Raw genomic sequence first — 26,660 nt, 5'->3', positions numbered from 1 at the left:
TACACAAACACACTCATGGCCATCGTGCCTCCTGTATATAGAGTACCTAGCCCTTGTAACGTCGATGGGTTCCATCTTGGTTTCGTGTTAAACTTGGGGTGATTTTGGGAGAGGTACCAACAATATCAATGAAGATTATAAGAGGACGTGAAATCGTTGTTGGGCTCGAAAGATGAGATAGTGAAGAAGAGGAAAGTGAGGAAGATTAGCACAACACAAACGAAGATAATGGATTGAGCTATGGCGAAGATATGACTGAAATTCGTGCATTTAAGAAAGGCTCACCACCACTACCACACTCTTCCATACTCTCTCATCCCAAGCAACACCAACCATCCTATCCCAATTTACCCACCAGCCCAACATTCATCTTTGCTTGGGCCAACCTCCACCGTTTCCCCTAGTTTCGTTTTTCCCTAGTTTTGTAATTCCACTCGTCACCCAATGAAGCATCATTCAGTATCGATTGCTGATTTTGATTGCTTGTTCTATGATTTTAGTCAATGGAGTCGGAGAAACGAATAAGGAAAAGGAGAATTCGTCGATGGTACATATCTATTGTTAGCAAATTTGGATTTTTTAAACAATCTTCATAATGTTATGGTACGAATGATTTCGAAGAGGAAGTTAAAGCTTTGAATTTGATTTTGATTTTGGTTGTGCATGTGTGTTTCAACTTCTATTTTTACTGTGTTTTTGTGTACTTTTGTGTGTTTTTTTTTCAATTTCAATTTCAACTCAATGAATAAAAACACATGTGTAAATCATGTTGAAATTCATATATGTGATTATAGAAAACAAAGAGATGGATTCGTTAGTGGAGGATATAAGTTTGTGAGTGAGTGTTCTTGACTTTCAGGTTTTAATGTTTTCAATTTATGTGTTTGTTACATGGATTCGTTAGTGGAGGAGACGAGTTTTGAAGGATTAACAATGAGAATGGGAAGGTCTCCGATGAGAGAGAGAGAGAGAGAGAGAGAGAGAGAGAGAGAGAGAGAGAGAGAGAGAGAGAGAGAGAGAGAGATTTTAATTATTTAAATACTAAAATAAATAAAAAAAAATAATAAAAAAATTAAAATGGAAAAATTGACCTTTCAAGTGTATCAGAGACCGAACTCACATAAAATTCTTGATTTTGAACATTCAATTCATTTTGAAAACTTTTTGAACCTTATCTATATTTTTTAGGAAACCACTGAGACAATTTTACAGATTTGTTGTACTTCAAATTTCAAAAGATAATTAAAGAAAACTTTTCTAAAATAAACATGATCAGTTACTATTAAAAATATATTTATTCAATAAAAGAAGCGTAATTAACATACATGATTAATTAAATTTTCCATTGCTAAAACTTTATTTTTAAATTAAGATCATAGTTATCAATACTCATTTCGTAAATACACTTGTTGGTCATTAAAATTTAAAATCCTTTAAAACCCTTTTCGTATAAATTACAAGAAAGTCCCAACACTTATTTTGACCAATTTCAATATTATAATAATTGTTTATTTTGTCCTTAAACAAATTACTTAAAAAACATGAAACCATCTTATTTTGTCCTTTTCAAGATAATTTATATAAATTTAATCCACTCCCATTTATTTTCTTTACCTAATTTCTTTTCCTCTGCCCCAAAAACCTCTGCAAAGTTTTCACTGATATCAAAAGTTGTGGCTGCAACTCATAAGGCTGGAGGGTGTGGTGGCATCGAAACCGTACTCCCTCCCCCGCCACATAAACGCCATGTCATTTTTTACCACTCAAGTGTGGTTTCTTGCCACACCAAGAAAGTGGTGCCACACATTTTTTTTTAACTATTTTAATTTAATAAAACTTCTTTTTTTTTAACTATTTTAATTTAATAAAACTTCTATTTTAATAAAAAAACATAATTTTTCATTACTTAAAAATTAAAGAAAACATTACATTGCATTACCAAAAAAAATAAAAAAACATAATTTTGAGAGAGTGTTGATTTTTTTAAAAAAGTTTTTTGAGAGAGAGAAGAGATTGTGTTGTGAAAAAAAAAATAAAGTTAGATATGTATATATAAGAAAGAAAAAGCAAAAAAAAAGAAAAAAGAAAAAAAAAACATTAAATACCCAACAACTGGTCAATCCTCCCACTTTCTCATCCACCAATCAGAAAACGCGGCACTTAAGGACCGCACTGCGGTCAAGACCACACCAGACCGCGGTCTGGGGGCGGTGTTCTTGGTTGACGTGGCACAAACTGCAGTCTGGGACCGTGCCCACACCCTTCAACCTAAGACAACAAACCCCAAAGCGCACTGTTGTTTTTACAGTTTTAATTTTATATAACATATTTTAATAATAACAATAATAACAAAAATAATAATATAGTCAATCTTTTAGAATATTTATAGACTTACATAAAAAATTAAATAAAAAAAGATTGTAACACACCTGACACCCACTCCCCCACCCCACCCCACAACCTATCCCTTTGCTTCATCTTCCCCAAAGCTCCGATTCCAAACCCTCTCACCAAAACCAAAAGCTTTAAACAGCAACAACAAACAAACCCTCTTTGACTCATCCAACTTATAATCTGTATGTGGGATACAGCAAAGCATCAAGATTGCTTACAGTAGTTGTACGTGTTGCATAATCTCTTGTACATTTTGTCATCTTCTCTCTCATTAATCCCCAAAAACAAGCCGAACCGTTGAACGTTTTTCTCTCCGTTTCTCTCTCTCACTCTATATCATCTATCTATATCTCCTCTCTCTCTCTCTGTAACTAAAGTGAAGGTTTTTACTCACTGTTCAAAAAAAATAAAAAAAATCCCACCTTTTCCTTCTCCCTCCGCTTCTTTCTCTCTCTAAAATTCGATGCTTTTTTTGTTGTAGAGAGAGAAAGGTGAAGCAAACAAAAATGGTGGTCGAGTGACTGAGAGCGACTGTGTTTTGTTTTTGTTGTCTTTTTGAAATAAAAGTGTTTTTTTACTGGGTTTATACATCACCATGGATACAGTTGAAGCTACGAAAATGGTGATGTCAAGGATCCAAAAATTAGATCCAGAAAATGCTTCAAAAATCATGGGATACATACTCATACAAGACCAAGGAGAAAATGAGATGATAAGGCTGGCGTTTGGCCCAGAAAACCTTCTGGTTTCCGTCATAAAACAAGCCAAAAATTTCTTAGACATTTCGTCGAATGCTTCTTCTGCACCTTCAACTCCTTCGCTGTTTATGCACCGAAATTCCCCTCAAATCATCATTCCCAACAATGGGTTTCATCACATGAACCCATCTTCGCCGAGTTCGCCTTGGTCTTTATCTGGGTCTTTCCCCGATCATCATCATCACCGTGGTAGCCCTCGGCCGGCTTCTTACGCTGCTGTGGTAAACGGTGGTGGTTCTTCTGCTTCGTCGTTTTACAACAATTTTAATGATCCCACCGAGGAGTATAGTACTAACAATGGACTGCAAGTTGTTCCCGATCAGCTTTCCTTCTTCGACGAATCTAAAAATGTCGACTTTATAGACCCAATGGTGAGCCCCGGTGGTCGTAGTGACTCGGTTCTCTTCCCCTATCCTAATGATAGTTCAAATTGGTCTGTCGAAACTGGTAACTGTGGCGACTTGCATCACCACCATCTACACCGAAGGAGTTGCTCGGTGAACGATGTTTTTCTTGGCGGTGGAGGTGGAAACGACGATATGGGTGGTGGCTGGAGACCTTGCATGTACTTCGCTCGAGGGTTTTGTAAAAACGGTACTTCCTGTAAGTTCGTTCATGGTAACGGCGGTTTCGGGGAAGAACTAGGGCTCGGTTCATCTTCACCTACAGCAGTCGTCGGTTCTCCCACCGGAAAAATCGATGCTTTCGAAGATTTGCTTAGGTTTAAAGCCATTCAACAGCAGCAGCAACGAATTGCAGCCATGACCGGAGGCGGAGTTCCTCCTTTTCCTTTCAACAGGTGCATGAACTTTCTCAATGAGAATCCTAGGTAAAGTTAAAGTCATCTCCCTCATTATTACTCAAAAATTACCACTTTATTGGTTATTCTTCAACCTATAGTTTCGTATGTTGGATTTCTTTAGTATCTGGAAAAAGAGGAACAGCATAATTATGCTGCAACTGCAATTATATGCTATTATTAGTTCTTTAAAGCGTTCTTTTTCCGTTTCTCATGTTGGATTTCTTCTTGAAATGCATATAGAAGAAAAGGGTAAAGAAAAAAAAAAGAATCTTTTCTTGTTTTTGTGGATAAAGTTAGGTCATGTTTGGCTTTACCACCTACATATATAAAACTTTCTGTATTTAAAAACTTCGTATTTGATCATGGATTTATTCTGTCTTTTAGATCAGCAGCAGCAGCATTGATGATGGGAGATGAATTTCACAAATTTGGTCGTTGTCGGCCTGATCGGAATGATTTTTTAGGGTTTGGGAATTCAAATTCAAGTTCACGACAAATTTACTTGACATTTCCAGCTGATAGTACTTTCAAAGAAGAAGATGTTTCAAATTACTTCAGGTCTCATTTCATAAACAAAGAATCTTGATTTTACCCCTTTCTTTCAAGAACTAAAGATTTCCATTTCTTTAAAATCTTTTGAAGCATGTTTGGACCTGTTCAAGATGTGAGAATCCCATATCAACAAAAACGAATGTTTGGATTTGTCACATTTATGCTTCCTGAAACTGTCAAGGCGATTTTAGCAAAAGGAAATCCACATTTTGTATGTGATTCACGGGTTCTTGTTAAGCCTTATAAAGAAAAGGGCAAAATCCCAGACAAGTATGAACCACCATTCGCGACACTTTCTCTCTCTCTTTTTTTTTTGTCACAAATGATTGAATTATTCCCTTATGATTCATATTTTATGTAGGAAGCATCAGCAACAAATTGAAAGAGGAGATTTTTCTGGGTGTTTGAGTCCAACTGCACTTGAATCTGCTGAGCCATTCGATCATATCCCCTTTGGTGAGCAAAAATATCAAATCTATATAAACATTTAATCGTAATTTTAAATGTTATAATATAATGTTTTATAAATATAAACAGGTGCACGAATGTTTAATCATGAGATGATTTTGAGAAGAAAGTTAGAGGAACGTGCAGAATTACAACATGCAATTGAAATCCAAGATAGAAGAATGATGAATTTGCAGTTAAATGAGCTAAAAAATCAACAGTTTCACCAGAATTTACCTGCTTCTTCAACGTTTTCATCAGATGTCAACAATGAAGATGTTGTTTCTGGAGGTAAATAATAAATAATAAATAATAATTAACAAATAATATAATCCTTTTTTTTTTTTTGTTTTTTCATGTTCTTATTACTAACAATATCGACTTCACATATGTAGCAAAAATTAGCACTGAAGATGATACAAATTCACCGAGTGATGAATCCGATCCAAATGTGCCACCACCGGAAGTGAAGAATGATGGCGGGAGTAGTGGCGGCAATGGCTCCGGGAAGGAGGAGAAATCCAAATCCGGTCAGAATGAAACCGATAAACAAGAAAGGTTTGGATTTTGAAATTTGAATAATCATAATTATACAAGTTTTTAATTTCTATTTGATATGTTATAATTGATTATGAATTTATGATCATGTGTTTCTTGTTTAAATTACAGTTTTGAGCACAACCTTCCTGATAACTTATTTGCATCACCTACAAAGTCAGCCGCCACCGACCACCAGACGATTTTCTCGACTGACACGCCGGAGGCTGAAACCGGTGGTGGTGCCGCCACCACCCACCACCCTCCCACCTCTTCAACCGCCATTGACATGCGGGGTTCTATCAATTCATGTTACTTCCAAATGCCAAGGTATAAAAATCACCAAAAGATTGCTTCAAATCTGAACTTTTAATTCATATCTCTCAACATTTTTTTGATTTTTTATATTTACCAGTTTTTATTTTTTTGTGGCAAGAAGCCATTAAAATGTAGGTGAATTGCTGCAATGATGTGATCATGGAGCGATTTAACTTTGCTTGGTAAGAATAACAAAAAAATAACAAAAAACTCGTACATTCGTGTTTATAAATAGAGTCAAAATGATACCGTTGACCGAAAGTCAATTTGGTCAACACCTGTTTTACTTTTTTTTTTCTCCTTTGTGGACCAATTATGTGTGGGGTCTACACAATGTTGTTGTTATTGAGTCGGACAAATGTTACGTCTTTATGGATATCGAAGGACAAACGTTAGGTCTATATATCATCAGATGCTTAAAGTTAGGGTACGATTTATATATATTTATTTCAATAATTAAGTACTCACTTGGCCTTTGGTTTTTAGATTCCTACGGAATCGGAATCTGAGATTCCGTTCCGTGGCGTGTTTTGTTTCCTTAGACCAAAAATCCTTTTTCTTATCGAGTTCGATTCCATTTCCTGCCAACTAAACACAAGACACATTCCAATTCCTTTGACAGATTCCGTTGCTTTCAATGACATAAACAAATGTCCACGTAGTGTTCTAATGGGCTTAGGGAGTTCAAATCGTTGAATATAGTGATTTTTTTATTTTTTATTTTTTTATATGTTGTAAGGGTAAAATGGTCATTTATGATGTAAGGGTAAAATGGTTATTTAGTCTCATTCCGACGGTTAACTCGGTCTAGATAACGATCATATGGATCATATCTTATGTATACAACATTTTAACCAGATAAACATCAGAAAAAAAAAAAAAGAAACAAACCCTAAATCATGTTTTAGCTACCAAATGGGAATTATGTTGTGTATTTTATATTAATTTTTTGTTTAATTTTTTTTATGCAGGAGTAGGAGCAGGATTATAAAAAAACATCAACAACATCAAGATTATCATCATCAAAACCTCTCTCCCCATACTACTTACAACTATACATAATATGCAATACATAAAAGAAAACAAGGATAGATGAACTGATTTTATGGGAGTAGGGTATCTTTCTTTATTTACTTTTGTACCCTTCCCTTCAAACTATGTGCTGGACCCCATCCCCCCTCCCCCCCTCCCCACCAAACACTCATTGAACCATGCATATAACAAATCAAAAGAAAAGGGTAGTAGTGGTTAGCAACTTTCTCTTTTACTTATGTGGTAATTTCTTTTTCTGCCCTAGTATGTTCAACTCTATTGTATGGTACAACTCTTAATCCCTAAGGTACAACCATTTGTATACTTGATTTGACCTTTCTAGTGTCCTTTTGATCGTCAATACTGATACAAGATCCAAAAGGGGGTAAATGAATCGAGATTTGACTGATCTGATCTTTTTAGTGTGAGTTGTACCTCGTGCAATGGCAGTTGTACATTTGATTTAAAGATTAAAGATTAGTTTTTAGGCCTTTAGGGTAGTAGTCTTTTGTCCGATTTTTTTGGTTTCTTTGAGGGTGGACATGAAGGGTATAGGTCCACCATGTCACATGGGGGCTGACAACCCATTTTCAATTCGTATCTTCAGAGTACCATTCACACACACACACACACGCACTATGCTTTCACTTTCAGTATTTTCTGGCTTCATTCACATATTATTGTGTGTGTGTGTGTGTGTGAGTGTGTGTGTTTGGCCTTTTGTTTTGATAGATGCATTAGTGCCTTTCTGTTTTGGCATGTTTTCTCAATTATGGCTTGATGGTACATGTCCTTTCAAAGAGATAGCAATAATGTTATGCAAATTGTACATCATGCAATCAAACTTGTACATTTGGCCTTAGTCAAAATGTCAAATGGCTTACACTTAAAAACTGCCCTTGCATGTAAATGTTATTCCTGTAGAGTTGAGGATTTTGGGGCCCAATTAGAGGATACGTTTTGCATACCTTTATTGACCATGGGTGAGGTACAACAAAAGATGCACATGGTACACCTCTAGAGTTAAAAGAACCATAGATATGGTGTAAGGTGTAAGGTACAAGGTACAACCCAAGATGCATAAGGTACAACGCTTTATTTAATGACTTGGGAATTTGAATGTGGAGTTCAAGGTTTTGAGACTAAATTGGAGGATGTGAAATGGGGTTTCCAATGCTATAATTGACTATGGTTGAAGTACAACCAATTATGCATATGGTACAACATTTTGATGCATGTTTTTGGAGAAGGGGTTGGGTGAGATGATGTTGGTGGATCTTGCTGTTTCTCAGTCTCTTTCATGATTTCATGATTGTGTGGTGTTTTTTATTTGATTGATGGTTTAATCTTTATAAAAATATACCACTCACATAAAGTTAGGGTATATTATAATAAAATGTAGGCATGTGGTTACATCAATGTCTTTCTTTTGCTATTTACTTTTGCCCAAAATAAAATCTAGTAATATTGTTACGTCAGTGATCTGTTATTATTACCTTTGAAACCTATGTTCACTTTTTAATCACCCATCGTGTAACAAAAGAAAGATCTTGTTTATGCAATAATTACTTGTCACTAGTGGACTTCTAATAAAAGTCGAATACTTTTACTAGCCGTTTCGGTACATCTTTTTGTCAAAAATTGTGGATGTCTTCCAGTCAATCCATTTTCTTCCATTTATTGATACCGCCAGGAGGGGGAAAACCTTATCCAAATTATGATCTTGCATGTTTGTTTCCACTACTAATAGTTTCTGACGCAATGAAGTTATCTGATAAGTTGAAGACTTGAAGTGTGACAACTAATAGAAAAAGAGTACTAACAAGGCATCAATATTTGTAAGTATTGTGTTGAGATCTATTGTTTTTTCAAACGGCAAAGGTGATTAATCCAATTCAAATAAGATCCACCAAGATGCTAGCAATACAAATTACAATTAGGCTATGGTGTTTAAGTTCATCCTATTTTTTCCACACATTTTTTTATGTCATATCAGCGCTTCATCATTCCTTATTCTCCATCCTCCATTTTTCAGTTTACTATACTTTGTTAATAAATAATAAATAGTAAGGTTAAACCTCATATAAATAGGAATACATAAGAGACATAATCTAAACCCTAAAGGGCTTGGGCCTAAACCCTAATCACTAACATCCCCCCGCAGTTTGATCGGGAGGGGACGATTAAACTGGAAAAACAAAAACATAAAACATAACATAAATGAAGAGAACGGTAGCGATGGTGACAGAGCTCTAACGACAGAAAGAATAAGCGGCTGCCAGTGGCGGTTCCTTTGTATAAGAAGAGAGGAGCGGCGGCAGCAGAGGAGTCCAAAGAAAAGCAGCGAGAAAGAAAGAGGGCTCGAGTTGCGGCGGACGGAGCCTATTTCGACTAACTCAGAAAATAGATCTGAAGAAGAGACAAGTTGAGGAGAAGGCAGAAAGCTTAGAGACATGAGTCATCCGACGAAAAGACATAAGCAAACGAGGCAGTAGAAGAAGTCGATGTAAGAGCTCTAGTTTGGTGTCGGCGGCTGTTTTATTATTTTTGAGAAGAAAAAAAACAAACGAAGGGAATATGAAGCATAATGAAGGCACGTCCGACGACTATGAGAGAATGCCGTCAGAGGTGGAGGGCGGCGGTAGCAGTTTGTGGTCAGCGGTAGGATTTTAACCTAGATATAAATAGGGATACATAAAAGACATAATCTAAATTCTAAAGAGCTTAGACCTAAACCCTAATCACTAACAGATCACCTCTCACGTTCTCACCCTTAACCATTAAATATACTAAATGATCTTGTAATTTACAAATGAAAAAAACAAGGGGAAGAAAAAAATGGTGAAGCATTGTAGTGTATTCTCATTGTGGAAGGGCAAAAAGTGAGGGTAAAAGAAGGAGGGGCGTTGTTCACCATTCGTCACTACAAGCCAAGTCTGATCAACATATGGTGCAGTGAGACCACACCCAACATCCTTACATAGCACAAACCACAAAAGGGCTACCACACCATGAAAACCAGTCAATGAGTTTTTTGTCTAGATTTTACCCATTCCAAACAAAGAGAATTGAACGTCATCACCACTTTCACCGGAGTTGATCTTAATTTTTTTTAAAATGACATCATTCCTCGCCTTCCAAACATGCAAAAAAAAAAACCGCAAACGCCATGGCTTCTATAAGTTTTCTTCTTTTTGAATCAATTGTTTTGATGTATAGGATGATATTTGGTGATATGGTGGACCAAGGAGAAGGAAAATTACAAACAAGAGTTGACTATGAGAGAATGCCGTCAGAGGTGAATGACTTGCTGCAACAAGAATGACCGTTTCGAGAGTGTGATGTTTTTATGATGATGTTCTTGGAGCAGTTTTTTTTCAGACCGAATATGTGGGTATATCAACTCCATGATGTATAGCTGCTCCGCAGTTTCGCAATAGGATGTCCATGATATATTACAGATCTTGGAAACAGTCGATTTTACAATAGTTTTATTAGAAGCTATTTCATAACAATTACTTTATAAAATTTTAAAAACATTATGTTATGTATTTTATTTTAGTTTATGGTAACAAAATGATTCCTAATATGGATAATATTACCGTTACACATAATACATTCATACCTAATAACCTTAATCATAAGAAACAAGCAAACATTACATATTACATCGATTTAGTAATAAGTGTTACATAAACTTAGTTGATTAGAAATCATACATTTAATCAACGATATGAAACTCTGAAAATCAATATGATATTTTTCTTTTTCCTGAATCACCCAATTGTTATTTTTATGTATCCCTTTGATAATCCTATTTAATTTTACGTCTTCTTTGTTGGTGTTCTCTATGACCTCTCGTACCCAAACGATTGCAGTTTTTATGTTGCGTTCTTTGTCTTTAACCGGCCTTATATCCGACCATATTTGAGATTGTAATTTTTCCAACCATTTTCTATCTTCTTCAATACCTTTACTCTCCGTCTTGATCTCTTATTCTTTTGTTAATAGTTGTATTCTCTTTTCCTCTGGCATCAACCACCATTTTCCTTGAGAAGTAGACATGATTGTAGGTGTATGGTAGTCTGATAAAAAAATATATGTTTGGTAAATATGTGTAAAGGTCGAAGATATATATGTAAAAGACATTTTGCATATTTTTTAAGTGGTTTTGACTACTGCTTAGTAGCTTTTGACTACTACTTCATATTATATTTTGACTACATTTTAATAGGCTTCGACTACTCTTAGTAGCCTTTGACTACTACTTCATGTATTGTCATATCGAACATTGACTCTCCGACAAATTGTACAGTAGAAGTCATATCATCTTACATACATGGTTATATTTTTGACTATTTTTAATATGCTTTGACTACTCTTAGTAGCATTTGACTACTACTTCATGTATTGTCATATCGAATAGTGATTCTCTGACACATCGTATAGTAGAAGTCATATCATCTTACATACATAGTTATATTTTGATTACTTTTTAATAAGATTCGATTACTCTTAGTAGCCTTTGACTATTACTTCATGTATTGTCATATCGAACAATGACTCTCTGACACATCGTACAGTAGAAGTCATATCATCTTACGTACATGATTATATTTACGATCCCGATATGTGAGGCTGAAGAACTAGGTACAAAGAACGTAATATAGAAAAAAGCATGAAAATTAGACTATAAACGATAGCTTTTTGATAGACTAAAAATGCTACATTTTGCTATTTTATGTAGTTTTGAACAACACGAAGCCTACTTTAGAGCGTAATAACTATGTGTTACCTATATCAGATTTACGATCCCAATATGTGAGGTTGAAGAACTAGGTACAAAGAACGTAATCTAGAAAAAACATGAAAACCAGACTATAAACAATAGCTTTTTGATAGGCTAAAAATGCTACATTTTGCTATTTTATGTAGTTTTTAACAACACGAAGCCTACTTTGGAGCGTAATAACTATGCGTTGCCGATGTCAAATTTACGATCCCAATATTTGAGGCTGAAGAACTAGGTACAAAGAACGTAATCTAGAAAAAAAAACATGAAAATCAGACTATAAACAATAACTTTTTGATAAACTAAAACTGCTACGTTTGCTATTTTATGTAGTTTTTAACATGGAGCCTACTTTGGAGTGTAATAACTATACGTTACCTAGATCGGATTTACGTTCCTGATATGTGAGGCTGGAGAACTAGGTACAAAGAACGTAATCTAAAAAAAACATGAAAATCGGACATAAACGATATTTTTTGATAGGCTAAAAATGTTACGTTTTGCTATTTTATGTAGTTTTTAACAACACAAAGCCTACTTTGGAGCGTACTAACTATGTGTTACCAATATCACATATAAAAACAAACATGCAATTCACAGTTAAAATGCTAGATGTTTAATATGCTATATATATGTTATTTTATAAAATAGTAGGAAATAACTAACTAAAATTAGAACTTAAATAAATATTACATAAGAGTTTCCCACTTTATCTAAGGGTAGTTTAAATCAAAAGTGTTGTTTAAATCAAATGTGGGGTACACTTGTTCATTCTGTGACCTGCTCCCGTATTCCAATTCATTATTCGTTATCTCCTTCCTTGTCGATATTTCTTATGCCTTAATCCGCTCCCGAAAGCACTATCCGTACAATTTTTCATCGTGTTTCCTATATGTCCGCATGTAGGACATTCTTTTCGTATAAGACACTCACCTTGCAACATAATACGATTTGTGTTTCTTGGCCTTTTGGGCTGACATCTCTCCATTATAGGTGGCCTTACAATCATCTAATTATCGGGGATCTCCCACTCAGATGGACTTGGAAAAAGGGTTCACACACTCCTCACAAGTTTTTCTCAGTGTCTCTATATAATAAGCTTTTAAAGCACACTCAAAGCAGTCTTCATAATTGTTCATTGTTAACACTTTTATGACATGACCACAAAATATGCCATCTATTTGCCACTGCCTACATGTACAATTTTTGTGTTTAAATTCAACAATCACACTAATGTGAGTAGAACTTTTAACTTCAAATCTAGTTTTTGAGATCGGGTACAACATCTAACTATTACAAGCATTTTTATTTACTCTAACAATCTCATCAGCGCATAGGGTGAGTGTCGTTCTTGCTTCCGCTAGAATTAACAACAATTTCATCCAAGTAAGAAAAAAAACACGTCGTATACTCATTAATATAAAAGATTTGTACATGAAAAATTCGGCCTTTGAAAACTCCATTACTGCATTGTTGCAAGAAAAAACTCAATCAACATCAATATTGGAATCTTTCTTGCAAATCCTGACATTGAATTTATCGATTATACACTATTTGACGTCATAAGAAAATACTGATTCCCAGGAAAATGTGCCCTTTCCCATTTTTCTGGATTTATTTTTCGTAGGTATTCCCATACACTGGCATTTTCCCTTCTTATTTTTTTTTTTCATATCATCATCGGAATATTTAATGTACGCTTTGAAAGTCTCCCAAAACAATGAGTCTACTGTATCACTCCTTCTGAATTTAGATGCAATGTTGAAATACAAATGGATACCACATATTCCATGAAAGGCGTGGGGGAATTGATTTGAAATGGATGTTGCTATTGATGGAGCCCTATCAAATATGAATGTAAGGTCCTCCACATTGCCTATACATTCATGCAATTTTTGAAGGAACCATGACCATGTCTCTGTACACTCACTTTTTCATATGCCATAAGCAACCAACATTATTTTCTTATGTCCGTCCATCGTCACTGCAAGCAACATTGTACCCTTGAATTCACCCTTCAGGTGGCCAACCTCTATTATAAGTGTCAGCCTACAACAATTGAGGAAAGCTCGTACCTACAGTAAATTAAATCTTCTTTGGGATTATGTTTTAATATGAGTAACCATTATGGGATTATGTTTGACCAACTTATGCACATACGTTAGGAGTTTGGTAAATGAATCTTCTTTGGTACCTCCTAACAATAAGAGCATATATTGTTTTACCCACCAATCCTGTTGGTATGCGATATTAATTGGAAATTTAGAATTCATATCCCTAACAATCTCATTCCCGCGGTAAACTCTCTTATAACCTCTGTCCGTAACCTCAACGATAAAGTGGTCGAGCACTTTTTTGTTTACTTGTCGATGCTGAGGTTTCAACTCTGTAGCAGGACATGTGTGTTGGTCAATAATTTTTTTTGACTTGGAAAATACTACTAGATTTGATTGCCTTTACCCTAATCAACCACATATATTTTTCAACCAAGAAAACCACCTCGAACCTTTCTTTAGTCGAGATCTGCTTGTCCTATACTACCTACCCTCTGCCATGTATTTTTTCCAATTGCGAGCTTAAGCAACTCTTTGTTATCGAACATGTCTAGAACCTTGATCTTTTGACTTATGTCCAACCTCTACGATGGAATGTTGACATCATCATTGACGGGACACGAAGGCAATATGGGCATACTATGAAACGTTCTATCTGAATACATAAGTTTAGGTTCATCGTCCGATTCTTCTGCATTAGAACTCTTCTCTAGATCTGATATATCTAACTTGTCACAATCCACAAACTCTCCGTATCTTTGTAGTTCACCATCATTCAAAAAAGGAAATTTTTGATTCCCGATTTCATTATCCAACCGGTTAACCATGCCTTGTGATTTTTGGTCAAAGTAATCATGTGCACCCACATCATTAAGATATGTACGAACATCATCATCACCGACATACTTATAATTTTGCGGTTTCACATACATAATTGGTTCTGGCACTACGTTTACATTTTTTATAACACTATGATATTGAGGTATACTTGGAGTTATAAAAGTACCTATTGGGTTGTTGCTCCTTTTTCCGCTGGATACGTTAGCTGCTTTTTCCTCTATCAACGGATTTGTTAGCCCCATCACATTCTTCAACCATTCTTCAACCAAAACATACACAGACATAGATTTACCACCAACAACATTGATTACCTTGATCAACTTTCTAATATCACAATCATCACAATAGCACAATAATACAATTCTACGAGATGTTGGTAAGACATACTAACTTTTGATTCATCTGTAATACCAGTCTTACTTTTCATCAAATAAACAAATTCAGTGAATGTGGTGGTCTCATAAAACTCCACACCATAGTAGGACATTTATGACATATATCTCAGTGGTTATACATATGATAGTTGGGAGTTAACAAATTCCCATCTTCCGTCAGTGATAAAAACACAAAATACTCAGTTGGACTCGTAGTAAGATTTTTTAGAGAGAATATTTGGAGAAAAAAAGTACACTTAGGTTGAATCTAATAAACAACCTTCTTTTAATATATACTATATACGATATGGTAGTTAAACAGCATGAAATAATATTCAAACTTATATCAAATAGTAGTCAACTACCCAAAAAAATCTATTAATTAAAATCGTAGGTTTCTCGCAACCTACTCTTTGGGAAACCGTAGGCTAATGAGAGCATACCGTATGTTTTAAAAAAACTTATGCTTTCGTAATAATTTGAATTTTTTTTAATACAAATGGCCAAAACTGTAGGTTTCGGGTGAAATAGTAGGTGATGTTTAATACCTACGGTTTTAGTGGCTATTATGAATTATTTTCTAATTTTTGGCTAAAAAGTGAGAAGTCATTAAGGAATTTGGCTATATTTATCATCTTCTCATAACTTAATCAAATGTGATTACCACATATAATAAAAAAATTATAAAAAAATAGAACTCTTTTTCTTATAAAAATAATATATCAATATTACTGTTAATTTATAAAGAATTAAAAATTTAAATTTTCAAATATTTGATTTTTTTTAATAAAAATTGTATTCCAAAATGAATGATTAGTTGTTTTCCTATTTTCAATTTCATAATTGTTCTCGTTTGAACATAGTCTTTATTCTTTTTATTATAAAGATAAGATAAATATTAATTATTGATACTTATCGAGTTTATTTGTTAATCAACTAAGAAATCGTACGAAAATGGATTTAGTTTCATAAAAAACAAAAGATTAGAAATAGAAAATGCTAAAAGGTTATCTCCAAAAATAGACTTGTTTGTCATTTAGAGATATAAGTTTAAATGAATAAGACAACGATGTTTCGAACTTTTTTAATTATCTAAAATCCTCGAACTGTAAGAAAAGACAATGGCTTTGCGGGTTTGCATATCAAACCAGAACCATTGTTTTTTTCTCTCTACATTTGATTACAGAAAACCCACATGTGATTTTGACATAACATCTCACATAGTATATGTTTCAATTATGTAATGTTAGATTCTATTTATTTTGAGGTTATCTCTTCAAATAATAATTAAATTTTATATTTACTTTTTGGGTTAATTAATAGAGATCCAACAAATTTTTATTTTTATTTTTACTTTAAACCCAAACTTTCATTTTTTTTTTAGAAAACCCACAAAGACGGGGTATTTTTTTGTTTGACGAATTTAGCTGGCTTTCGAGTTAATTTTTGGTTGAATTTTTTTTTTCTAGTGACCTAATATTTTGATATTTTTTTCGGTATAACCCTAGTCGTTGTTCTAACTCTATGATGATTCGTTGATGATGAATATGATACATTGATTTTTTGACGATGAATTTATGGTGACTATGATGATTATGACGCTTTGCATTTCCAGATTATAAATTTTTATTCTATGAAATTATATGGTAAATGATGTTACAAATGTTAAGTTAATCTGTTTTATCTCACGTATATGATTATGGTTGAAATGATTTTGTGTGGTACGAAAGCTTTACAAGGTTTTTGAGGTTCATCATTCATGTATATATGTGCTTGGGTCTATTTCAACCCTCATGTCCTAAACATATAAGGGATGAAGCATGTCCACGGTACATGGCAATGAAGCAGTCACATAAAAACAATATGATCTAGTTTTTGTATGTAGACACTTGGGATGGTGTATGCTTACATATGAGAATCATGAGTTATTGCATGTTGGGCCTATTTCATCCCTTAGGCATTGCCTTTTTATTCGTTTTTAAATTAATAGAGAGAACCTTCTTTCTCCAAATTAGTACATGTAGAACCTTCGGTCTCCAAATTAGTACATGTAGAACCTTCTTTCTCCAAAATAAATTAATAGAGAGAACCTTCTTTCTCCAAATTAGTACATATAGAACCTTCGGTCTCCAAATTATCAAACACAATACCATTTGTGATATGATTTCATGTTAGTAGACGCACAACCATTACTCTCCAAATTAGCAGACATGAAACCATTAGTTATATAATTCCATCCAAGTTTGCATATATAGAATGTTCGGTTTCCAAATTAGCAAACACAAATACAAATGAACTTTCATTAATAACATCATAAGCAACATCAACAACAAGAATACATGTATAATGAGTTCAAACAAAAAAGTTGATCCAAACAAAAATTTTGTCAAATATGACAGGTTTTTGAAAAAAAAAAGTTAAGTTTCTAAAAAAATATTATAAATAGCCGGTAAACCTGTTAAAAAAAAAGATCAAAATGAAAAAAAAAAAGTTTGGTAATTAAGATAAAATTGAAAATTTTCAATAGTATAATTATTTTTATAATATTAATCCAAAAAGAGACCCTACACTTGAAGGTTTTCTGATAAAGTTAAAATTTAGATTTAAACCGAAAAAATTATAAAAATTCGGATTTTTTTTATGTAATATTAGCTAATTCTTTTATAAGTTTTTTCAATGATTATGAGAGTTTCATTTTATTTCAACCAATTAGGATGAACGGAGTGGCCGATGGTTTCCAGTTTTTGGTGAGCGCCACCGCCTAGGGAACGAATATGTGGAGGTATCGGGGCTGCAAGATTGTTGTTTGGCGGGTTCTATAACCCGGAACGAATATGTGGAGGTATCGGGACTGCAAGATTGTTGTTTGGCGGGTTCTATAACCCTTGATTTTTTTTGAACGGTTGTATGTATTAAAATCTAGCGAAAAATTAGCAAAAGAAAAACAATTAGTTCATGAGGGGATTTTTCATCGACTCATTCCAGTTTCGTCTAGCCTTACGATTCATATAACAATACCAATTAATATAAAATGAAATAATGAAATTAAACAAAAATTCTTTTTTCATCTTCTTGGTTCCGAATAGGAGATCATTCCGAAACGTTCATAGCAGCCAAATCAAGATAAAGCAAATTGAGTCCATAATAACCCGTTTAAGTCGCACAGACGTCAAGCCATCAACCAACTTCTCATCTGATCAATAACATTCGAAAAGGTGGGTATAGGCTGGTCCACCCACATCGCCACCTTACTCCAAAGCTGTCGAGCTATCACACAATTAAAAAACAAATGCTCTGTGTAACATTCCAATATTCAACCCAAAATTTTCATTTTTAAAATTCTCATAAAAACATTTTTCATAAAAACCATCCCAAAAAAATCACAAGTGTCAAATACAAATCATCATCGAAATATCAGAGTCTCCCAAAATATTCAGAATCATAAACTGCAGGCGAATGTGCATTTGTTTTTTAATTGTGTGAGTTTGATCTTATTATTTTTAGTGCATCATTGGAGAAGAAGAGAAGGAGATCAAGCAAGGATCAAGAGGGGGAAAGTTGGATCCAGTGATAGATCGTCCAGAGCTTCTGAGGAAGGTAAAAGTCTGCACCTTTCTCATTATTTTGGTTAGATCTCATGTGTTTGGAGTTCTAGGGCTTTTACCAGCTTTGGTTTGGGACTTTGATTAAAATGGATTAGCTAGAAGCCTAGTCCTCAGATCTGGACCTTGTGAGGTCCCTAGAGTCCAAAGGTCCCAACTTTATTCATCCAAATGAGGGTTGTTGTGCTTAACACCTTAAGAAGGGCTTGTTTTGGCATTTTGAGGCATTTATGCCATGCATGAACGTAAAGGTCGAGACTTTATGTGTCTCTGGTGTCTTAAAGGGCTAGATCTAGGGTTTGGAATGAGAGATCTGACTTTGGACGTCTGAATGAGGAATCAGACCGAGGGGACTCGTCGAGTCCATGAGTTGACTTGACGAGTCAGTGAGGGTTTGTCCCGATGAGCTTGAGCATGCGATAGCTCGACGAGTTGGGGGTCAACTCGACGAGCTGAGCTGGACCTTCACGAGACTTCTGAGGATGTGAGTTGACTCGACGAGTTGCATGAGTGCAATCGACGAGTCGGGTCAGACATGGACTGTTGACTCGAGTTTGACTTCTGTTGACTCTGGGGTTTGGTCAACATGAGTAATGGAGACCATGGAGGGGTAAAATGGTCTTTTACCCAATTCAAGAGTTAGAGAGAGAAGAATAGCCCTCATTTATTAGGGTCGTGTCAAGAGTATTGATTAGAGATATTCATCTTTTGTGCTAGGCGGAGGCTAGTTCGAGTTTCAGGTGCGAGGGTATTTACTTGCTGCTTGTCAGGTGAGTCTTCTCACTATACTTTACCTTGAGTGGTAAGTAGAGTTATGTGACAGAGTATCTTGTATGCTATGTATGTGATGTGTTGCACTGCATTATTTCTATGTGATTTATGCTGTGTGTATTCCAGAGTTTACAGAGTTAGGACCGGAAGGTCCACAGAATTAGGACCGGAGGGTCCACAGAGTTACGGCCAGTGGGCCCACAGAGTTATAGCCTCGAATGGCTAATATGTGTTATGTGTCGTATTTTGGGGATCTCACTAAGCTTCGTGCTTACCGTTTTATGTGTTATGTGTTTCAGGTTGTTCTCAGGAATCGCGGGAAGGCACCGGCTTGATTGTACACACAAGAGAAGGAATTAGGGTTTTGAAGATATCTGGGTTTTTACTAAACAAATTATGGAGTTTGAATTGTAAACTTAAATGAGATTTTTGTGAAATGCATTACGAGATTCATGTGATTTTTAATGAAAAATTGTTTGAAAATTTACGGTGTTACAAGTTGGTATTATAGCCTTGGTTTGAGGGATTCGGATGCACCCTCGGGTAAATCTGGACTCAAACTGAGGATTTAAGAAAGAATTTTCAAAAGAAAGGATTTTTCTAAAACGAGCAAGAGTTTCTAAGAGGAAAACGAGAAGGAGCAGTGTGTACAATCAGCCAGAGCCCAAACGGTGATTTCCCAAAATACCCTTATTTTGTGTTATGAGATATTCTATGAGATATTATGCATGCTAGAGATAGGCTAGGTATTTCATATTTTTGGACTAGAGTGGCCTGATTTGTGATGCCTTAGCCTAGGAGTTGCGGTTATCTGTGATATGCTTTCGAGTATGTGCTGAGTAAGAGTATCAAGAGGGAATCCTTTTGAGAGAGGGATTGAGTAGAAGAGTAATCTAGGAGAGATACATGGATGAGCATTCGTGGAATCTTCTGAGAGGGTAGTCATAGGCCCGCGTGGGGTGAAGTTGCTTGAGTTCGGTGATATCCTACGAGTATGAGGAGGGCAAGTAGGATAATAGCCTAGAGAGGTTTTATGTACTAATAGAGGTTATTCGATGCCCGAATGCTGCTTGCTTTGTGCTTTGTGGAACTCTCGATGATGGGAGTTAGCTACCAAGTGAATATGACGATATTCAGGAGGTAGATGGCTGGCATCATTAGGAGTTCTTCAGCAGCTGATGGCGGAGAAGTGTGAAGACCTATGAAGAGCCTAGGGGGTGATCATGGTCAGATGAGTGCGCTGACAGAGTAGAGCATTTCGCTGGGGAGCGAGCACGCGTAATGAGAAAGACGATCAAGAGGGCTAGACAGCTACTTAGGGACTCTGGGATGATTTGTGTGGAAAATATGGGTAGATGTGGCAGGTAGTATGGGCCCGTACTACTGAAAGCATAGGACCCATACTCGATGTAGGGAGCATACCGGAGGATTCTAAGTAGCAGGTTGAGAGGTGATGTCATGGTTCGGGTACCATGATTGGTAGCAGGTTGAGAGGTGATGTCATGGTTCGGGTACCATGATTGGTAGCAGGTTGAGAGGTGATGTCATGGTTCGGGTACCATGATTGGTAGCAGGTTGAGAGGTGATGTCATGGTTCGGGTACCATGATTGGTAGCAGGTTGAGAGGTGATGTCATGGTTCGGGTACCATGATTGGTAGCAGATTGAGAGGTGATGTCATGGTTCGGGTACCATGATCGGTAGCAGATTGAGAAGAGATGTCATGGTTCGAGTACCATGATTCGTAGCAGATAATGCTTGCGTTTTTTTTCTTTCTTTCCAGTTATTCCATCATATTGATGGGGCTAAGATCGTATGCGATAGAGTATGGGGCAAGAGGGCCATGAGGAGCGAGTTTCATCTGAGCATTCCTTGAGAGGGGAGTCGGGATAACTCCAAGGGATTTTTTGTGAATGCCCGATGGATTCGCAAGACACAAGGATAAGTGGAGATGGCGTTTTGAGGATTACAGCCTGAGTTGAGCAATCAGTCGATAGTGGAGATGTCACCTTCTGTGACCGAGTGGTGCTATTTCTGTTTCCTGTGGAACATGTAAGAGGTGTTGAAATTTCGGTTTCTGAGTTTGGGGGTGAGCCCTGTAGGATTGCATTGATGATGATCTTCAATCAGAGTATCTGGCAGTAGGTCTGCCGCGAGGTAATGATATAGCTTGAGCAAGGAGTCAGCGGATATTGAGATGGTCAAGGACCAGGATACACCCTATGTAAGTATAATAGGGCATGTGTTAGCCGCAACGCCGGACAATCAAGAGGAGTGTATCAGGGCGGTAACCCTTATTATCTTTGACGGGTATCGAGAGTGGAAATGTGGGTTCTGCTCTTATGATAAGTGACGTGATGGAGTGTTGGTTGAGGAGTCGAGGATGAGGAGAATGGTAGTTCATTATTTCCAGACTAAGAGTCAGGGTTAGTACCGGACAGTTGGGAGGTCCGGTGATGGAATGGTGTGAGATTCTGAATGACTAAGAGGCAGTCATGATGGGAAGTTCTGAGGATTTCATCTGAGAGTCGGGGTATTCGGAGTTGCTTGATCTCTGTCGGGGAGATCATCGAGCGTTTCATAGCACCTTCCAAGAGTAGGTACGATGTTACTGGTGGAAACAGTCTGAGAGATAGATTGTTGGTGCGCTAATTGGTGATGGTTCGAACCCTAAGTGGGGGAGGACCGGGTATTTTGTTGAGAGGATCAGAGATCTGTTCGAGATCGGTTAGTGATCTGGATATAGAGACCTGCGGTGCGGATTCATGTGATCAGGGCTATTGGTGATTGAAGCGAGGTATAGACGAGATAATGCATGTGGTATACGTTTGGTAAAGGATGAATGTCTCCACGGCAAGTGGCCATCGGTCGGAGACCTTGTGATGGATAGGAATTCTTCGAGGTGGTTGGCTCGTAGGGTTAGTTTGGCGGTGGAAGAATTCTGATTCAATGTTTGGGCCGTTATTCAGTTGGGGAAGGGCAGAAATTGATTTTGGCAACTAATTACAGGCCGTTACGATTATGCTTGCTTGAGTTTTGAGCATTATAGGAGGGAGTTTCGGATTGTTGTCAACATGTTCCGAGTAATTGTCGATTCCTCCATGTTTCAATTGAGAGTTGGAATATTCCGAAGTTGCGCGTTGTGTGAAGGAAGGATAGTTATGAGATTCTGAGAGAATGCATTGAGGTATCTGTGTATGATGCCATAAGTAGGAGATCAGTGGTTGAGGCAGGACATCGTGATGTTCTGTGATGGTGTTCCGAGGTATCCGAGTATAATGCCCTGAATTCAGAATTATTTTGGGTCTTGAGTTTGAGACGACAAGTGGAGTATCAAGTACCTACGGTTCCAGTGGGAGCCCTTCGGATATTGAGATCTAGAGGGATTAGCTAAGAATGTGGATTCCAGCAGGGAAGGATGTTTTGTCATGGCGGTTGCTGTCAGAATCTGTGATGCATAAATAGGGACAAGTGTGTGTGTACCTATCTATGTTAGTCCGCGGAGCATGAGTTAGTGGATGTAGTGTGGTGTTGGCGTGAGAATGAGATTGTGGGGTTACGAGTCAGATAAAGGGTGTTGTGATGCTACGGGGAGCCGTAGTACTCACTAGTGAGAGAGAGGGAGTTGTGATGCTACGGGGAGCCGTAGTACTCACTAGTGAGAGAGAGGGAGTTGTGATGCTACGGTTAGCCGTAGTACTCACTAGTCAGAGAGAGGGTGTTGTGATGCTACAGGGAGCCGTAGTACTCACTAGTGAGAGAGAGGGAGTTGTGATGCTACGGGGAGCCGTAGTGCTCACTAGTGAGAGAGAGGGAGTTGTGATGCTACGGTTAGCCGTAGTACTTACTAGTCAGAGAGAGGGTGTGGTGATGCTACGGGGAGCCGTAGTACTCACTAGTCAGAGAGAGGGTGTGGTGATGCTACGGGGAGCTGTAGTACTCACTAGTCAGCAAGAGGTTGTTATGATGAAGTATTCCTTGATCAGAGCATGACGCAGAAGAGTTTAGGGCTTGGTTAGCCCTAATAATTGAGTTTTTGGGAGCCTGACGGACGAAAAAGGAGCGAGACTGGGGTCTCCATTTTTGTCGGAAATCGTTATATTCTGAAATGAGAGGTGGTTGTCGCAACATAAGGGAATTAGAAAAGTGGAATACGCGCGGGTTACGAATCATGAGTCTTGAGTTGGGTGCTTCATTGGGACGAGTGGTTCCAATTCTGGATCGGACCAGACTCTCGATATTGAGTTTGACTCTAGTGGTGCATTGAGTAGGCGAAATGAGACTCCAGATTCTGAGATGGGTTCCATTTTGAGGAATATTATTTGTCATCAGATGTTTTGGACCGGAGTGGGTCAGTTCGTTGGTGCGGGAGGTACCGCGAGGCGCTCGTATCTAGGGAGTAGTGTTCGACGAGGGTCGAGGGTGAAACAATTTTGTAGGATTGTGGAATCCGTTGGGGTAAAGAGAACTTCGTGACTTGGGTGTCCCTGGGCCGAGATAGTTGTTATGAGAAGGAAGTCAGTAAGACATTTCGGGATATGTTATGGGTGACCTTTGGAGGTTCAACTGTGGAGTCAGAAGTTGACCTAGTGCTCAGTATTAAAAATGGGTATGAGGAACGAAGCTGGGACTTGTGATTGTGATGTCTGAGGACACTTCTGAGCGAGCATGGTTATTCTCTTGTGTCTGAAGGGCAGAGTGTGGAGGATTCTTTGTTCGGATGGGTTCTGATAGCAGTTAAGTGTATGATCCCTGGTGGGGTGTGGACCCTTCCGTATCTTGGGGCGTGATTTGGATCATTAGCATGTTGATATGAGTGAGCGGTAGCCGATTGTTGGATTTGGTCTTGTGAGAATCAGAGGATCAGTGAGTTATCAGGGTTTGATATTCGAGGAGCGAATATCATGGTGATCGCTTGAGTAGGCGGTCTGGCGGCGGGTCAAGCCACTAGAGCTTCCAGATAGTGGGAAGGAGTATATTAGCAACGGGAGAGTTGGTTCAGTTCTGGTCTTGGGAGTTTCGTGTGGTTTCAGGTGTCCATAGAGAAAGATATCGGTGTAGTATGAGATCCTTTCGGTGGTGCCTTTTGGGTTGATGATTTCATTATGTGAGTGGTTAAGGAGTGATTTCGAGGGCAAAATCTAATTCAAGTGGGGGAGAATTGTAAAATCCGGATTTTCAGGGATATTATCGTGTAGTTTGATCTTATGATTAAAGAAGAGACTCGACGAGTTGAGGGTCCAACTCGCCGAGTCGAGCCGGGTTTTTCACGTGGACTTAATGAGTGGGCTCGACGAGTCAGAGGAGGGACTCGCCGAGTAGGCGCTGATTAGAGAAACCCTAATTTCCGGGGTTTAGGACCTATTTAAAGGCACTTATAGCCTCATTTGCGGCCACCCTTTCCCTGGAAGCAAACCCTAAAGGTCATTTGAGCTAGAAAGTGAGAGAGAAGCTATCTTGGGATTTTTAGTGCATCATTGGAGAAGAAGAGAAGGAGATCAAGCAAGGATCAAGAGGGGGAAAGTTGGATCCTGTGATAGATCGTCCAGAGCTTCTGAGGAAGGTAAAAGTCTGCACCTTTCTCATTATTTTGGTTAGATCTCATGTGTTTGGAGTTCTAGGGATTTTACCACCTTTGGTTTGGGACTTTGATTAAAATGGATTAGCTAGAAGCCTAGTCCTCAGATCTGGACCTTGTGAGGTCCCTAGAGTCTAAAGGTCCCAACTTTATTCATCCAAATGAGGGTTGTTGTGCTTAACACCTTAAGAAGGGCTTGTTTTGGCATTTTGAGGCATTTATGCCATGCATGAACGTAAAGGTCGAGACTTTATGTGTCTCTGGTGTCTTAAAGGGCTAGATCTAGGGTTTGGAATGAGAGATCTGACTTTGGACGTCTGAATGAGGAATCAGACCGAGGGGACTCGTCGAGTCCATGAGTTGACTTGACGAGTCAGTGAGGGTTTGTCCCGATGAGCTTGAGCATGCGATAGCTCGACGAGTTGGGGGTCAACTCGACGAGCTGAGCTGGACCTTCACGAGACTTCTGAGGATGTGAGTTGACTCGACGAGTTGCATGAGTGCAATCGACGAGTCGGGTCAGACATGGACTGTTGACTCGAGTTTGACTTCTGTTGACTCTGGGGTTTGGTCAACATGAGTAATGGAGACCATGGAGGGGTAAAATGGTCTTTTACCCAATTCAAGAGTTAGAGAGAGAAGAATAGCCCTCATTTATTAGGGTCGTGTCAAGAGTATTGATTAGAGATATTCATCTTTTGTGCTAGGCGGAGGCTAGTTCGAGTTTCAGGTGCGAGGGTATTTACTTGCTGCTTGTCAGGTGAGTCTTCTCACTATACTTTACCTTGAGTGGTAAGTAGAGTTATGTGACAGAGTATCTTGTATGCTATGTATGTGATGTGTTGCACTGCATTATTTCTATGTGATTTATGCTGTGTGTATTCCAGAGTTTACAGAGTTAGGACCGGAAGGTCCACAGAGTTAGGACCAAAGGGTCCACAGAGTTACGGCCAGTGGGCCCACAGAGTTATAGCCTCGAATGGCTAATATGTGTTATGTGTCGTATTTTGGGGATCTCACTAAGCTTCGTGCTTACCGTGTTATGTGTTATGTGTTTCAGGTTGTTCTCAGGAATCGCGGGAAGGCACCGGCTTGATTGTACACACAAGATAAGGAATTAGGGTTTTGAAGATATCTGGGTTTTTACTAAACAAATTATGGAGTTTGAATTGTAAACTTAAATGAGATTTTTGTGAAATGCATTACGAGATTCATGTGATTTTTAATGAAAAATTGTTTGAAAATTTACGGTGTTACAAGTTGGTATTAGAGCCTTGGTTTGAGGGATTCGGATGCACCCTCGGGTAAATCTGGACTCAAACTGAGGATTTAAGAAAGAATTTTCAAAAGAAAGGATTTTTCTAAAACGAGCAAGAGTTTCTAAGAGAAAACGAGAAGGAGCAGTGTGTACAATCAGCCAGAGCCCAAACGGTGATTTCCCAAAATACCCTTATTTTGTGTTATGAGATATTCTATGAGATATTATGCATGCTAGAGATAGGCTAGGTATTTCATATTTTTGGACTAGAGTGGCCTGATTTGTGATGCCTTAGCCTAGGAGTTGCGGTTATCTGTGATATGCTTTCGAGTATGTGCTGAGTAAGAGTATCAAGAGGGAATCCTTTTGAGAGAGGGATTGAGTAGAAGAGTAATCTAGGAGAGATACATGGATGAGCATTCGTGGAATCTTCTGAGAGGGTAGTCATAGGCCCGCGTGGGGTGAAGTTGCTTGAGTTCGGTGATATCCTACGAGTATGAGGAGGGCAAGTAGGATAATAGCCTAGAGAGGTTTTATGTACTAATAGAGGTT

The 26,660-nt window shown here is 37.5% G+C and overlaps 1 protein-coding gene across 3 annotated transcripts; it reads left to right on the top strand.

The window, feature by feature from the left end:
• Positions 1-2,449: 2,449 nt before the first annotated feature.
• LOC145119063 (zinc finger CCCH domain-containing protein 53-like) lies at positions 2,450-7,201 on the top strand. Of its 3 annotated transcripts, none has more exons than XM_079054706.1 (9): positions 2,450-3,951; positions 4,339-4,512; positions 4,597-4,776; positions 4,868-4,962; positions 5,044-5,244; positions 5,349-5,511; positions 5,623-5,820; positions 5,927-5,990; positions 6,780-7,201. In XM_079054706.1, exons 1-8 carry the CDS (start codon positions 2,990-2,992, stop codon positions 5,934-5,936), a joined length of 1,983 nt encoding a protein of 660 aa, XP_078910832.1. In that variant the 5' UTR covers positions 2,450-2,989; the 3' UTR covers positions 5,937-5,990; positions 6,780-7,201. The 3 variants fall into 3 exon arrangements, with proteins under 3 accessions (XP_078910832.1, XP_078910830.1, XP_078910831.1); XM_079054704.1 differs by having other exon boundaries at positions 2,450-3,981; positions 6,780-7,176; XM_079054705.1 differs by having other exon boundaries at positions 2,451-3,981; positions 5,930-5,990; positions 6,780-7,176.
• Positions 7,202-26,660: the final 19,459 nt, after the last annotated feature.

Source organism: Lactuca virosa, chromosome 6 (genome assembly GCF_052849685.1).
Source record: "Lactuca virosa cultivar CGN04683 chromosome 6, Lactuca_virosa_CGN04683_v6, whole genome shotgun sequence".
In the NCBI taxonomy this organism is placed as follows: domain Eukaryota; kingdom Viridiplantae; phylum Streptophyta; class Magnoliopsida; order Asterales; family Asteraceae; genus Lactuca; species Lactuca virosa.
Note: the sequence above shows the minus strand (reverse complement) of the source record. Positions and strands in the feature narration are given on the sequence as shown.

Excerpts from the sequence above, each read along its gene's own strand:
- LOC145119063 (XM_079054704.1), top strand. The coding sequence starts at position 2,990 with ATGGATACAGTTGAAGCTACGAAAATGGTGATGTCAAGGATCCAAAAA. Across the intron at positions 4,777-4,867 it reads AAGGGCAAAATCCCAGACAA|GAAGCATCAGCAACAAATTG; the intron begins GTATGAACCACC and ends TATTTTATGTAG. Across the intron at positions 5,512-5,622 it reads GAAACCGATAAACAAGAAAG|TTTTGAGCACAACCTTCCTG; the intron begins GTTTGGATTTTG and ends TTTAAATTACAG.